The sequence below is a fragment of the Dendroctonus ponderosae genome, unplaced genomic scaffold, assembly GCF_020466585.1.
Source record: "Dendroctonus ponderosae isolate FM_Combo_2020 unplaced genomic scaffold, Dpon_F_20191213v2 Dpon_F_20191213_10, whole genome shotgun sequence".
NCBI classification, from domain to species: Eukaryota; Metazoa; Arthropoda; class Insecta; order Coleoptera; family Curculionidae; genus Dendroctonus; species Dendroctonus ponderosae.
The window spans coordinates 4889241-4903746 of NW_026017111.1; the positions used below are offsets into that span (position 1 = coordinate 4889241).

Genomic DNA, 14506 nt, shown 5'->3' on the forward strand with positions numbered 1-14506 from the left:
ATGAATGATATCAGACGGGTGTAAAAATGGAAAATTGCTCAAAAAAATCCAAAGTTTAAAAATTGATTCTGAAGGCACTGGTGCATTAAATGGAACCAAATTTGGCTCACTGCAAAATATCGCACAAAGTTGCAATTTTCAATGTACTCAAATCATGTTCACGTTATCAACGAAGTTCAGACATATTCGTCGCACAAAAATATAATAACATTATTTTTGTAGATGTGGATAATCCTGTGGATGACGATGCAAGTTTGGAGCCAGCAAATGAAGAAGCGGAAGTGGAAATTGAAGATACCGAAGAGATTTCCGCTGCTGCTTCGGAGGAAAGTGCTTCAGAGTTAAACATCGAGCAGGACGCGTCCACATTAAGAGCAGTGAAAAAGTTCAATCGAGCAACTGAACGACTCGACACCATCATCAGTATCATTGACGAAATAGTGGACACAATTGAGATCACCGATGATGAAAACGCCGTTTAAAATTGATTGATTTGTATTTAGTTACATGTGTGCTGTTGTTAATAAAATATTGTTTTTCCTATCACATTGTCCATGTATATCGAACGGATCCATCGCCTTAATCAAGCATTTCGCCGAAAACAGAATAGAGCATTTAGAGCGGCTGATTGAATCAGCAGGCGAATGGGGGGATTCGGGTGCTGATTGGCTGCAGGATCCGGTAGCGGGATGAAAATTGCAGCATCAATCATTATCAAGCGCGCCACGAAACATCCAAAACAGTTCAAATCTGCTTCGGCTGAGAGCGCGACGTTTTTTTGCTTAATTTGCGCGCGTGCATTTGGATCGCTTTCATCCAGATTTCGCTTTCGAGCTTGATTGTGCAAGACCAGCTGCTAGTGCTGAGCTACTTGTTGAACAGTAAGTCTTTACGATTATCCTCAAATTTTTGGCTCGCTCGGTACTCTAAGTGGAGCACAAAGAGGCCGATTCCTGGATATTTATAGTGCGGTGTATTTTTGTCGCCAATTGGCTACAAATCCAAGTCCACTGTCCCACAGTCACAGTAGTATTTTTTCTCAAACTGATTTTCCATTTTTTGCTGGTTGAAATCGTCCTTCCAGTTTCACTGGAAATTTAGTCCTAATAATTAGTTCCCATAAGACCTGCAACTATTTCAGCTTTTCCCAGCAACAATTTTACAACTGTGGTTGTACGATTTTTTTCAGTACATCCCTGCAGTGATTGTGTAAAAATAAAAAGTCCAATGAGTTCAGATCTGGTGATAACGGAGGCTAATTCACCTATTTTAAATCATCCTTGAGTAGTTTTGGCAACTTGTGAAATTTGCTGAATGGTTGGATGTTTTCTGAACGATAGCGAATAGGGGCACTTGCAAGTTGGCCTCTAAACCGTTAAAGTACTGGAATTTCTCTACATTTTTCGACAGCTTTTGGTGTTGGTTGGTTTCTTCCGTTCGGTGCTTTTGGGACTTCGATATGGGCTTATTCCATATCCAGTTCTACAGTAAAAATTTGGTTTTTTTAAATCAATGGGAAATTCGATTTGATTAAAATTTGGCGCTTCTTGTCCAGCTTGTGGAATTTTGAGTGTTTTTAAGAACTTTGTTTAATTTCTATTCTCCGGTTCAAGACTGGAATCTTTTGAAAATCAAGCGGTTCGATTTGGTAGCAATTTTGCTATATGGTTTGAGGACTGTGTTTCATCTGCAAGTAGCTTCTTGCTCATCTTCCCGAGTTTTAGGTGTCTTTTGAGTATTTTTATTTTTTGGTCAGATTGTTGAGTGTTTTTAGAGCCGCAGGTTCCGTTGCTAATTCTCAGGCTAAAGATTGGAAGCTTTTAAAAATGTTGGGAGTAAATCTCCTTCATTTTTGGTCAGACTGAAGATTAAGCCTCCAGTGGCTGGCTGTAGAAGTAGTTGCTTGTTCAACTTTCAGAGTTTTAGTGCTTTTTTAGAGCCGCAAGTTGAATTGTCTGAAAAATCGATTGGGTTGCAATTTTCTTAGCTGAGAGTTTAAGGATTCAAGCTGGAAAATTGCCGATTTTTGCAAATTTTGCAGTTTTGAGTATCTTTTTGGTTCAAAGCTTTCAGCGTCCGGTGAAATCTGAAAGTCTCGTTGTGTCCAACTTTTCGCGTATTGAGGGAGCAATTGGGGATTTTTGGCTTTCCTCCTTGCGTTAAAACTGCGCAAAGTTCCCGACAAATTAACGATATTCAGACTAAAGCCAAGGGGAGAGTTTAACTTTACTACTCGTTACATACTTTGTTGCAAAGTGGACCCAAATTGGTTCTCCAAACATTCACTTCTACAACAAATTACACTAGAAACTATAATCGCGCTTCCCCATATTACAGTATCATATAGGCTTCACGTTTATTGGCAAATTATTTTTATTAAACACTTCCTTTAGCGGCCTGATTCCCTTACGCGTCCTATACGGCCTATTCTGGCTTTGTTTCGAACTCGAATGTTGAATTTCGCTCTTGAATAAGCCGATGAAATTGAAACAAAAAGCCGAAATTTTGGCGTTCCGAAGTTTGGATAGGTTTGCTGGTACGGACTGTGTGGGAAAAATTGAAAAAATTCAGTAATTGAGTGTTTGAACTTCGGATGGTTGGCAAACATTCAAACAGGTTTTGCACGTGAAAATTGTGGAGAAATGTTCATCATTTGCTTTTGAAATAAACCAAGTGTACTTAATTTTATATTGCAGCTTTCCGTAAGGACTGGCCAAGGACATGTTCTATAGATTGTTAAAATCTAACTTTGAGACGCAGAGGTGGACCTTGCTATAGACGCGACTTAGTTTTGGTAAGTCCAAACGGGCAGATAAGTGAGTCGAAACAAGCTCATAAATATAAATAAATCAGGAAATTTCCCTTGTTCCCTGCGCTGCTATAAATTATTCAAATTCTCGGGCATTTAATGATGGTAATTTATTTTGCTGGGACTGTTAAGATCAAGCCACAGTTTTATAACCCGCTATTAAAGTCGCAATGCAAACAGTGTTTATTGATATTCCTCTTGTTGTTGTCCTTCAAACGTCCACCATTCACCAAACTGAATCTCTGAATGTATGCAAATTTATATCAAACGTTGCCTAATTGAAACGCGCAAACATCCGAATATCAACTACATGAAAGAGTGACGAGAATATTAAAGGAAACACCGGATAATTTGGTTTTTCAACTCATTCATTCTTTGATTGGTTGTTGGGCCCCGAAAACCATTCATCTAGCTGATTTTTGGAAAAAATTAGTTATTTAACGATTTGAACAGTGTCTCAAACAAATCTAGCTCCTAAACTCCTATCAATAAAACATTGAAACTTTGGGCATTTGTACAGAATTTAGCGGTTAATAACTGTAGAAAATGTCAGCTACTTCCAAACGTTCGTGGCTTCTGCGGAATTTTTTAAAAATCCCGCGTTTTGTGAGGTGCAAACTTTTCGCAAAAAAATGATAACTCGCAAACTCTTACCGATATTCTGCTGGATTTTTGGCCAATTGTGCAGATTTTGAATCAATTCCCGGCACTCACCGATTTCCTACAATTTTTTAAAAAGTGTGTGAGTTTTGTGGGCCAAATTCAGAAACTTAAACTTAAAAAACTCAAAATACAATCGCAATGAAGCTGCAAATTTGCCCATGCATAAAGGAGGCACTTATGAGTCATTGTGCTTAGTTTCAATTAATTCTGAGGCGTCATTGATTTTTCACAGCACTTGAAAGTTTCTACTGTTCAGAAATACAATCATGTCAGTTGTGTGGGCCTACCCGAAAAATTTATATATATTTAAAACGCGAATCGATATAATTTTGAAATTTTTGGTATTTATAGAAGATTAGCTAGTTAATAATTGCGCAGACTACTAGTCGATTCTAAGCAAACGCTGATTTTCTGGACATTTTCAAACATTTGCTGTTGATGTGACTTAAGTGGGCAGGCTCGTTTCAAAACATTGAGAACTCCCAAACTTCGATCGCTAAAATTTTGAAATTTCGCGTATTTATCGAGAAGATATCAGCAAAGGATTGTGGCAAATATCACGGAATTAAAAATTGCTGTTGGTTTTTGAGGGATTTTAAAAGCTTCACTGATGATGCGTCTGGAGTGTGCAGGCCTTAATCGAAACATTGATAACTCCCAAACGGGCAGCCATATAATAGTGGAACTTCAGAAGTGAATAGAGGAGAACTCGGTAAATACGTGCACCAAATTTCAAAAAAATCTGAGGGCACCGTGATTTTATAGAGATTTTCAAAATTTCAGTGCTGATGCGCCTCAAGCGCGCGGGACTCTTCAAACAGTGATTACTCCCAAACTCGCACGGATGTAACTTTAAAATTTTGTACATGTACAGAAAATGTAGCAGTCAAGGCTTTGACCCAAGATTAATCAATTCGAGTTTTCCAATGCTTTTCTAGAGCTTTTCGCAGTTCCAACGGTAATGCGGCTGAAAGTAGCAGGTCTGTTTAAAAACATTGATAACTCCCAAACCTGAACGGAAGTGATTCTGAAAATTTCGCAATTGATAGAAGAGACATCAGCAAATAATTGCGCCGAATTTCACTAAATTGTGAAGACGAACCGATTTTCTGGAGACTCAAAAGTTTCAGTGATAATGCTCCTTAAGTGTGCAGGCCTGTCTCATAGCAATAACTCCCAAACTCTAGTAGAGTTAATTTTCAAAATTCGACCATTTATAGAGAAGATCTTAGCGAAGTATTTCGTGCAGTCTCAATGAATTAGGCGATCTCGTTGATTTTTCCGAGATTTGCAATGTTTCAGTGAAACCTCGCCTTGGCTGTACAAGCCTGTTTTAAAGTTGCGATAACTCCCAAACTCTAAGCGATGTGATTGTAAAACTTTTGAACTGTGTAGACTAAGCATTAGCCAATAAATTCCGAAAATTTTTTTCCAAAAATTTCCAGTCTTCCTTGATTTTATAGGAATTTTGAAAATCGCAGTGATAGCGCGCCTCAATCGTGCCGGCCTGACCCAGAATAACTATAACTTCCGAACTCGACCCGATATAACTTTCAAATTTTGGACAAGCATGAGCAAAATACTAGTGAAGGGCTGGACCAAATATCAAAGCATTGGGACTTCCGGCTGGTTTTATAGAAATTTTCAAGATTTCTGTCAAGATCAAGCCTGCAGGCCGGATTAAAAGAATTAACTAAATAAACTAACGTTTTACTGTAAAATACTGACAAACTGAATCTTTTATGCCAAAAAATTAAGAGTTCGATGATACAAGCACTCGTCGACTTTCTTTGGACTCAGTTCGGTTGCTGAAAAAATCTAGAGGACTTTTCTTAGTTGCTTGAACAAAGTAGTAAAACGTTACTAAAAAAAATGTTAATGATCTTTTTTTAGATGTGAAAATTCCAGTCTCGGGTCTCGTAAAGCTTTAATAAATGACTTATAACTCATCAACGGATGAGTTATAACTCGTTAACTGCAAGAGCGAAAGCTCAAAAGCGCAACCCAACTTTAAAAAAAAATCACAACTTTCACACTGTATTCAATATTATTCTGAAATTTCCGACGTTTTTGCACACGCACTTGCCGATGATTCCGCAAAATTTCAGCCAAATCGGAGCTTTAATTGATTTTCTAGAAAAATTCAAACACACCAAGACGCGTTTAAAAACGCGTTTCAAGCATACAAGCCCGGATGCAAGCGAAGCTGCATAAACCCCACAATTTTGCACCCATAAAGACGCAAATTTGCACACTTCTGGGGGAAGCATTCGTCAAAAGGTGTGCCGAGTTTGAATCAATTACGATCGGCCAATGCGCTTTAAAACATTTTTAAATTCTGCTAACTAAAAACGCCAGACACTGCGGCAAGCCAGTGGAAAAAAATTTCAACCCCCAAAACCACGCCGATACAGGGCTGAAATTTCGGATCTTATAGAGAAAAAATCGGCCGACTCTCACAAAAAGCTCAACCAATTCGCAATGATTCCTGATGTTTTCGACTTGCTTCAATTTGCTGCTTGAATTAATCATAAAAATGTGGTCGATTCGGTGATTGTTTGATTTCAGACTGAGCATGGCAGACGATCGCAACAAATTAGTAAGATGCATAAAAAAGAACTTACTTACCATTTTGACGGTGGTGGGAGTGGTTGGAGGCACCGCCGTCGGTCTCATGCTCAGAGCCATCTCCTCCAAGTGGAGCAGCAGGGAAATCATGTACCTGGCATTTCCCGGGGAACTTTTCCTTCGGATGCTCAAGGCGCTCATCATTCCCCTGCTGATGGCTTCAGTGATTTCGGCCATTGGCTCGCTCGATCTGAGCCTGTCGAAAAAAATCGCCATTAGGTAAAACCGCCTACATCACGCCAATTTCTGGATGAATTTTTGCGAGTTGCAGGTCAATCTTGTACTATGCAACCACTACCATCTGCGCGGTTGTTTTGGGGATTATCCTAGTGGTTGCCATCCGGCCTGGCGAAGGGACTGTGCCTTGGAAACCCACCGATGAGGATGAGACCAGCCGAGTGCTCACTCGGCATGTTCTCACTCAGGATACTCTTCTGGACCTTATCAGGTAAGCAGTGATTATGTGATGTGTAAATGTCCCTTACCTTTCCGAGTACTTCCGCCTTGATGACACAGTTTGGCTAGTTAAACCGGGCCGGAAACTGCATGACATGACACTATTAGTACTTATATAAAATTTCCTGCAGCAACTAGCCATGTCCTGCAGCCGCATTTCCATTAGTCGGCATGCGGAACTTTGGAAGACAGACGCTTTAGATGGGTGGATGTTCAAGCTTTTTCATTTAGCAGACTAGAAATTTATCAAAATGCAATAACAGCTCGCAACTGATTTGACTTCGGTACAGCTTTTGACTACGTCTTCCAGAAGCACGCAAATTTGCATCTCCTTCCGCGCGAATCTTTGGGGCTTATGTAGTTTTGCCTGCATCACTTATGGCTCTATAAAAAATCAACTAATTGAACGATTTGGCTGAAATTTTGCTGAATCATCGGCAACTGTTCGTTCTACTAACTTGCTAAATTTTGTCACAGTGGCTCCATTTAGGGAGTTTTGTTTTTCTAAAGCAACTCGGCTAGTTTGAGGCGAATGTTTACAGAAGCTTTGAATTGGCTACAGCAAATACCTAGAGATTCTACATAGTTATTTTCATATATAGTTTAGAAGATAAAATAAAACAAACTTTCTTCGAAAAATCGCCAAAATTTTCCAAATTCAGTCTGTTTAGGGATATGCATCTTGAACTTTGATAATTTCTGAAAAATCAAACACCACGTGAATTTGCTTCAAATGTACACTAGTTGTTCATTGAGGTGTCTTTTATTACTTTGATAAATTGGAAGTTCGGATTGATTTGGTTTGGAAAAAGCAAATTTTGGAAAATGATTTGCGTAGAGAGGAAATCGCAACACAGCTTGAATTTTGATAATTTCTGAAAAATTCGGAATTTCCATATATGTCAAATGTTCAAAACATGTTCCGTGAAGTGTCTTTTAGTGCTCTTAGAAATTTCAACTCCCATTTTGCTTCGGACTGGATAAGAGAATTTTTTGAAACTTATTCTTCTTCTGAGCATTAGGCGGCATACAGCTTGAACTTTGAAATTTTTGAAAAATCAGCCCACACTTCAATTTGCATTAAAATTTTCGCACTTATTCGTTAAAATATCCTTTATAGCTCTGATAAATTGCAAATACAAATTTGTTTTGGTTTGGATAAGAGAATTTTTAAAAAATAACTTTTTTGGGAGCATTTCACGGCAAGACATACAGCTTGAATTTTGATAATTTCTGAAAAATCAGCCTCCACTTAAATCTAATTCAGATATTTAGCACTTATTCACTAGTGTATTTGATAAGTGGCAGAAATTTCAAGTTCGAACTCGCTTTTGTTTGGATTAGAGAAAATTTCAAATGCGTAAAAAGTAGCTGGAACTTTGCTATTTTATTGAAAACTATTGCATCTTACACCTCATGYGCATAATTKTTTTCATTTGTCAATAGTTTTTTACGCTTGAGAGCATCAGAAACCTTGAAACTAAARAGTCACGTCTTATTGACGGCGCTATCAGACCAAAATGTCACACAGCGCTGTCAGGGTGAGCTTCGATCACTACGTCATAGGCCTGGGTAACTYAGTAAATTTTTAGGAGTTGGCGCAGTGCCACGCAAATGGCTTGGTGCGCCAACCCAACAAACCGGCGCAGCAACTCAGTTSCGTTGCTGGGAAAATATTTATGACTTTTTTTACTTGTGKTCAGATTTATTCAAGGGCCATTTATTAATAATATTTTAAAACTTCTTCAAAATTTCAGAATTTTTCAGTTTTAGYCAAGTTGCTCTTTTTTCTAAATGCTGAAGTTTCACTWAAAAATGCTTACAATTTTAAGGTATTTTCCGCGCAAAATTATGAAATAAATTTCGAATCCTTCGTCGATTTGTAAAAAGTTTTGAAATCCCTTTCCAGCTTCGAATTTGGAACAAAAATCAAATAAATTTCTATCAAAAAACGAAGAGAATAAACGAAAGTTTACAACAGATTCCATTCCTCTGAAGACTGTAGAGTTTGTTCAAAAAATGCGGTTTTTCCGTTTTGCCTGAATTTTTGTGCTTAAATTTCTGCTCAAAAACGCTCCATTTTGTAGAGTTTCACTTAAAAATACTGACGATCTGAAAGTCTTTTACGAGAAAAATTGCAAGATAAATTTATATCTTTGTAAAAAGTTTACAAAAACTTTTTTCAGCGTCGCATTCGGGACAAAAACGAAAATAAATTCCTCCTGTTTTTTCACGAAAACCATTAAGGGTTTTTCCAACACCGACCCAACAATTTTTTTTTGTCGAAAACGCAAAAAAGACATTATTTTCTGATGATTTTGCTCTTTTCTGACAATAATGGGCTTTTTACAGCCAAAAATAACAAAATTGATTTTGCTAGAAAGATCGCCTCATTCAACGGTTTACAGAGAACTTTAGAAAACCCATTTGAGCTTCGATATTGGCGCAAAAACCAAATAATGTTATTCAGTTTTTTACCGAAAGTAATTAGGATTATCTTCAAAAAACGACCAGAGAGCAAAAGTTTACAAAAATTATTATTTTTAAAGTTCCTTTAAATTTTAAGATCATTCCCGTTTTAACAAAGTTTCTATTAAGCAATTCTTTCTACGCAAAAATCACATTATTTTGTAGTTTTACTTAACATCCTGGCAATCTTCGGGTATTTTTTGTGAAAAATTATAAGATACCTTTTATTGGAACACTCGCCTCCTTAACCGCTTTTGTAAAAATATTTGGAAAACTTTTTGCACTTTCGAATTTTTGACAAAACCGTAATAATTATTTCTGGGTGTTTTTCCCCGAACTGAAAAAGCGAAAGTTTATAATCGTTTTATTGTAAAACTCTTGGAAACTGACAATACTGCCAAACTGAATCTCTGATGCAAAAAAATTGAGATATCAATTTTACAAGAAAACTCGTCGACTTTCTAAACAGAAATAATTCTTTCAGCAAAGAGAGAAAAGACAATTTTTTTGCACTAATATTTTCGAATATTGGAAATCTATATGTCACTAACATAACGTTTATTTTATTTGCGTGCATTCTGATTAGGATTTTTTTAATTCTAGAAACTTCTTTCCACCAAATTTGGTTCAAGCTTGCGTTGGCCAGGTATGTATTTAAAATATAGACTAATTTATCAACAAGTAGGATATTTCATGATAAATCCGGAAAAYCGGATTAATTCGCCGTTTAATTGTTATTATTAATTACTGCGCTGCACAATTTCCTTAATGTTTAGCATAGCARATAAGAYATTGTGTGGGAAAATAAGCTRCAGTCCATGAATTAAAWGGCAGCGMGAAAAGTTCGTTGTTGATCGCMAAGTTTAAAACCAGAAAAAGKCTTCAGCTTTTAAACTGAAAACTTCTTAAAAATGCAGTATTCACATTTTCTCATCAAATTTGTTTTTTAACCTTCGGTTTCCCAATACGTTTCTGGAAAAGTGTGGGGTTTAAGTTTTAGTAGTTTAAGTTTAAAACACGTGTATCTCAAAAACAGTGAAAAATCGCTGATCAATCGGCAGAATTTYTTSCAGAAAGCATCTCAASAACTTTCGTTCCCAATAAAAGTTTTAAGAAAATGCTCAACGTTTCAGAAGAAAACATCAACTTTTACAGAGCCCTTAAAGCCAAAATGGCCAATGRATAAGTGTCTAAAYAACCATCAAAACGCTTACTTCTTACTAAACTTCTTACTAAACTTCTTACTTAATTAAACAGCGTTTTGWGAATTATCTTCTCTCTGTCATAATCGAAAGAAAATTTCTCATCACCAAMGCGAAAKATTAAAATRACCAAAAAATAAGTGTCTAACCAACAAAACGCTTGAAAATATCTGATGAACCGATAGAACCTTTTTCGGTCTCGGAGGATCGTCTGCCCRTYAGGATCGGAACAAAATTGMTCACCATCATCGCGAAAGATCGAAAWTTYGATTTYGTTTATTGGCCCTGCCGGATTTCTAGAGCTCGTGTCTTCGAAACGATCAAAAATGTTCGAAAATCATGGAAATCTTTTCCAAACGGGGTTGGTTAAGAGCAATTTTAAACGATTGAAGCTGTTGGAAACAACTCAAAAACAGCGTTTCAGACAGTGGGTTTTCTTTAGGTTTTGAAGACTTTTGTTATGAAATGGATACGAATTCCGAATTGTTGCCCAACCTAATTTAACTTTTAGGAAAAAACCAAAAATCCCATTTGAAACAGTCCGGTCCATCATCAGATCCAGGGAAAATTCTGAAATCTCCACGCTGTGTAGAAGTTAATTCTTTGCCATTATCCAAAGATCGCGAAGTCTGCTCTAGTTCTGCCAGATGAAAGCTGGAAAAGCTTCCTTTTTCCGGGATAACTGAAATTTAATTCCACTCGGCAACTTTTTTAATAACTGAAAAGATGAGCAGTAATCAATATGGATTGAGAGCTTTGTTTTTCCCAAGCCTTAGTCCGAGCGCCATTCTAAGCAATCAGACACTCTCTGGACAGCAACTCTGAACACAAAGTTGTCCATTCAAAGGACTGTCCAGAAAGCTCACGTTGAATGGTCGCCCTTTTTCCAACCATCCAACCTGTGAAAGACGATAAGCGCTTTGTCGCAAAATATCCCAAAAAGGCCTTGGAGCCATTGGCTTCCGGACTATTAATGGAAGAAGACCCCGAATTGCTTTCCATTTATCTGAAAAGCAGGAGCGTCCAGACGTGATTAAGCCGTTGGCATGGGAACGTGACTTTGAGCGGATTCATGGAAAATGCTTGAATTCCAATTTTGCTTTGTTGTATTTTGCTTCTTTCCATTTTAGAGTCAGTTTGCAATGAATCAAGGCCTAATCGAAACCAGGAGAACTCTTTTTCAGCTGTTACTTCTCCAACATTGTTACTTAGTTCACATGCTTTGGACGAAGTTCGGAAAGTTTCTAATTGATTAAGTGAAACCATCAGTGAGCATAAAACTAGATTTATCTTGCTGCTTCTCCAATATTCTTGCTTAGCTAGAAGCAATGGAGATTTTACTTGCGTCAAGTGCTTTGGAGAAAGCTGATAATTTTTTATTAATTAACTAAAACCCGCAAAGAAAATGAAACTATTTTGACCTTCCTCTTTCCAAGGTTTTCACTCAACAAAAAACAATGGAAATGTTACTTGATTCACCAGGATTGAGACAAGATTCTACTCAATTAAGGGAAATCATCAGATATTTGAATGCATTCGGATTAGAAATCCTCAATATACCGGGTGATTCGCTATTAGTCACCTTTTCTTTGAACTTTCTGGCCCTTAAACACTCTGCGCCTTAACAGATAAACCTCAATCGCTCTTAATAAATCCCCCTGTAATTAAGAGATGAATGCACTAAAAGGGAAAATTTGAACACTCCCTCAGTCGCAAACATTCCTGCATGAGCCCAGCGTTTACACTCTGTACAAGAAGGGGCATGAGGATGTGATTCGGAGCATCGTAGGAAACTCCTCCTTGGATTCTGAGTCGAAGAGCGCGATCTTCGACTCGCTCTCAGCCTCAGACGAGAAGCGGAGGATCAATGAGTCCCTGTTGAAGGAGTTGATGAAAATCAAGTACAACTCCACTCATTGTAAGTAATTGCGTGCCCTATTGGCTCCTTGATTGGCAAGGGAACCTCCATAGATGGAGGAGTGGAGCTGGAAGACGTCTACCCTGCAGAGCGTTGGAAGTTTGAAGAGCGCTATGAAAGCACCACGAACGTCTTGGGCTTGGTGACGTTTTCCATTGTGTTTGGAATCGCCATGGGTCAGTTGGGAAGTCGCGGGAAGGTTCTTCTGGAGTTTTTCCACGCCCTATCTGAGTGCATGATGATCATCACCAGCTGGGTCATTTGGTAGGTGGAGGACCATCTAAGGGGCTCTGAACTGAGGATTGTCTCTTCCAGGATGTCTCCTCTAGGAGTGTTTTTCTTGGTGGTGGCCAAAGTGATGGAAATTGCCAGTTTCGCAGACCTGGTGGGCCGATTGGGGCTTTACTTCATGACCGTTCTTCTCGGCCTGTTCATCCACGGTTTCATCACCTTGTCCATTATCTACTTTGTTGTCTTGCGCAAGCTTCCGTTTAAGATCATTGGCCAGCTTAGTCAAGTGCTTGTCACAGCTTTTGGAACTGCATCCAGGTGGGTAAATTGACTGGGTTTTGCTTCGTTGATTAAGCGAAATGTTTGCATCCAGCTCCGCCACCATGCCAATCACCATCCAGACGATGGACAAAATGGGTCTGGATCCTCGAGTGACGCGCTTTGTGATCCCGATTGGAGCTACCATTAACATGGATGGTACCGCCCTGTATGAAGCTGTGGCTGCCATTTTCATTGCTCAGCTCAATAACATTTCGCTGGGATTCGGCAAAACTGTCGCCGTTTGGTGAGCGAACCGAACGAAATCGGCTGGAAAAATCAGTGGTTATTCTGGAAAATTCCAGCTTGACTGCAACTGCTGCCAGTATCGGGGCTGCCGGAATACCTCAAGCAGGCCTGGTGACCATGGTGATGGTTCTGGATACGGTGGGACTGCCTGCAGATGCTGTCATCAACATCATAGCTGTTGATTGGCTTTTGTAAGTATTTATTGTGAATCAAAAGTGTTGTTGAGTGATGGCGCGTTCCAAACACAGCCTCCCGCGAGTTTCACTAGGCCGGTCGTCTCAATATGATAGTGTGTAGTCTGTGGGCCGTTCTGGTGTTTATAATAGTGCGTAGTCTGCAGACCGCGCGTTCTTTGGGTGCGTTTTCGTCCCAACTGCTTTCGATAAGCAGTTTTTCTTTCGTGCAAAAGAACATTGAAATTATTAATTAGTATTGTCATCAAGTTCGATATTTTGGGGTCGCCATAACTAATATGAAGTGATCACTTTGCCTGTTTATTCTTGTTTTCGAGCATTTTGGGGGAAGGCGGCCAACCACCTCTGAAGATTTAGCTCAGCCGTGCCGGTGAAACGTCTGGGAGAATTTCACGTGGCATAACTTTGTGTTGGCAGGGATCGCTTCCGGACCACCATCAACGTGATGTGCGACTGTTTGGGGGCTCGCTTGGTGGATTTGTTGAGCGCTGGAGAATTGGCGGGCGCAGTGGAGAACAAAGACCGACTCAATGCGGAGCCGCACGAATTAATTGAAATAGCCAAAGCCGATCAGCACATGTAGAACAGTGAGTTTTAGAGCAATTAATTTTCCTACTGGGAGCTTGTTATCTTCCTAGCAGGATTCAAACTAGTCGATAAATTATATATATTTCCATTTGGAAATATTGAGCTTCATGCCCTACATCTGAGGATGGCCGAGTTCCGAAACGTTCACACGGGCTTGTGGGTCTCTAGGCCCTTGTAAAATGGAATTTCTTGCCGTAAGCGTTCAAGCAAGCCACCTCTGAGGATGCAAGCCACTCGTGCTTGCGAAACGTCAGGAAGAAATTCCATTTTACAACGGCCTAAAAATCCACGGGTTTCAAGGAATGGCCTCACGTTCACACGTACTTTTAGCGTGAGGAGTTTCGATTTTTCAATTTTTTTCTGTTGGCTTTTCATATACAATCCTGCTAGTTGCTAGCCAACATCCACTAAATATGAGTGAATATTGGAGATTTTAATAGTTAAATCCAATTTTTTTTAAAGCCGCCACGTATTTTGTCCAGAGGCCTGGCCAACTAACCCTCTGGAATGGACTAAAAGGATTTGATTAAGCAATTAATACCCTTTTCAGACATTAATTAGACCTATTTAATCTTGTTTATTTGCCTAGAACAGTACGTAAATGTATCCGCTATGTATAAGCAGTAGACTCAGATCGGGGGTTTTTTGAATTTATTTTATAGGTGTTAAACTGTTTTTGAACTAATTGCTTTTGCAACGTTTTTTTTAAAATTTCCACACAAATCCAAGATTCCCCTGGCTGAAGAAATCCATGTTATCTAGAACTAAGTCGATATTTGAG

The 14506-nt window shown here is 38.8% G+C and overlaps 1 protein-coding gene across 1 annotated transcript; it reads left to right on the plus strand.

The window, feature by feature from the left end:
* Positions 1-703: 703 nt before the first annotated feature.
* On the plus strand, positions 704-14506 carry LOC109534054 (excitatory amino acid transporter 3). Its single transcript, XM_019899606.2, has 12 exons — positions 704-881; positions 2697-2794; positions 6041-6319; positions 6372-6548; positions 9629-9671; positions 11938-12145; positions 12199-12409; positions 12461-12694; positions 12750-12941; positions 13000-13134; positions 13555-13724; positions 14188-14506. The coding sequence occupies exons 3-11, from the start codon at positions 6048-6050 to the stop codon at positions 13718-13720; spliced, it is 1638 nt and encodes a 545-aa protein (XP_019755165.1). The 5' UTR covers positions 704-881; positions 2697-2794; positions 6041-6047; the 3' UTR covers positions 13721-13724; positions 14188-14506.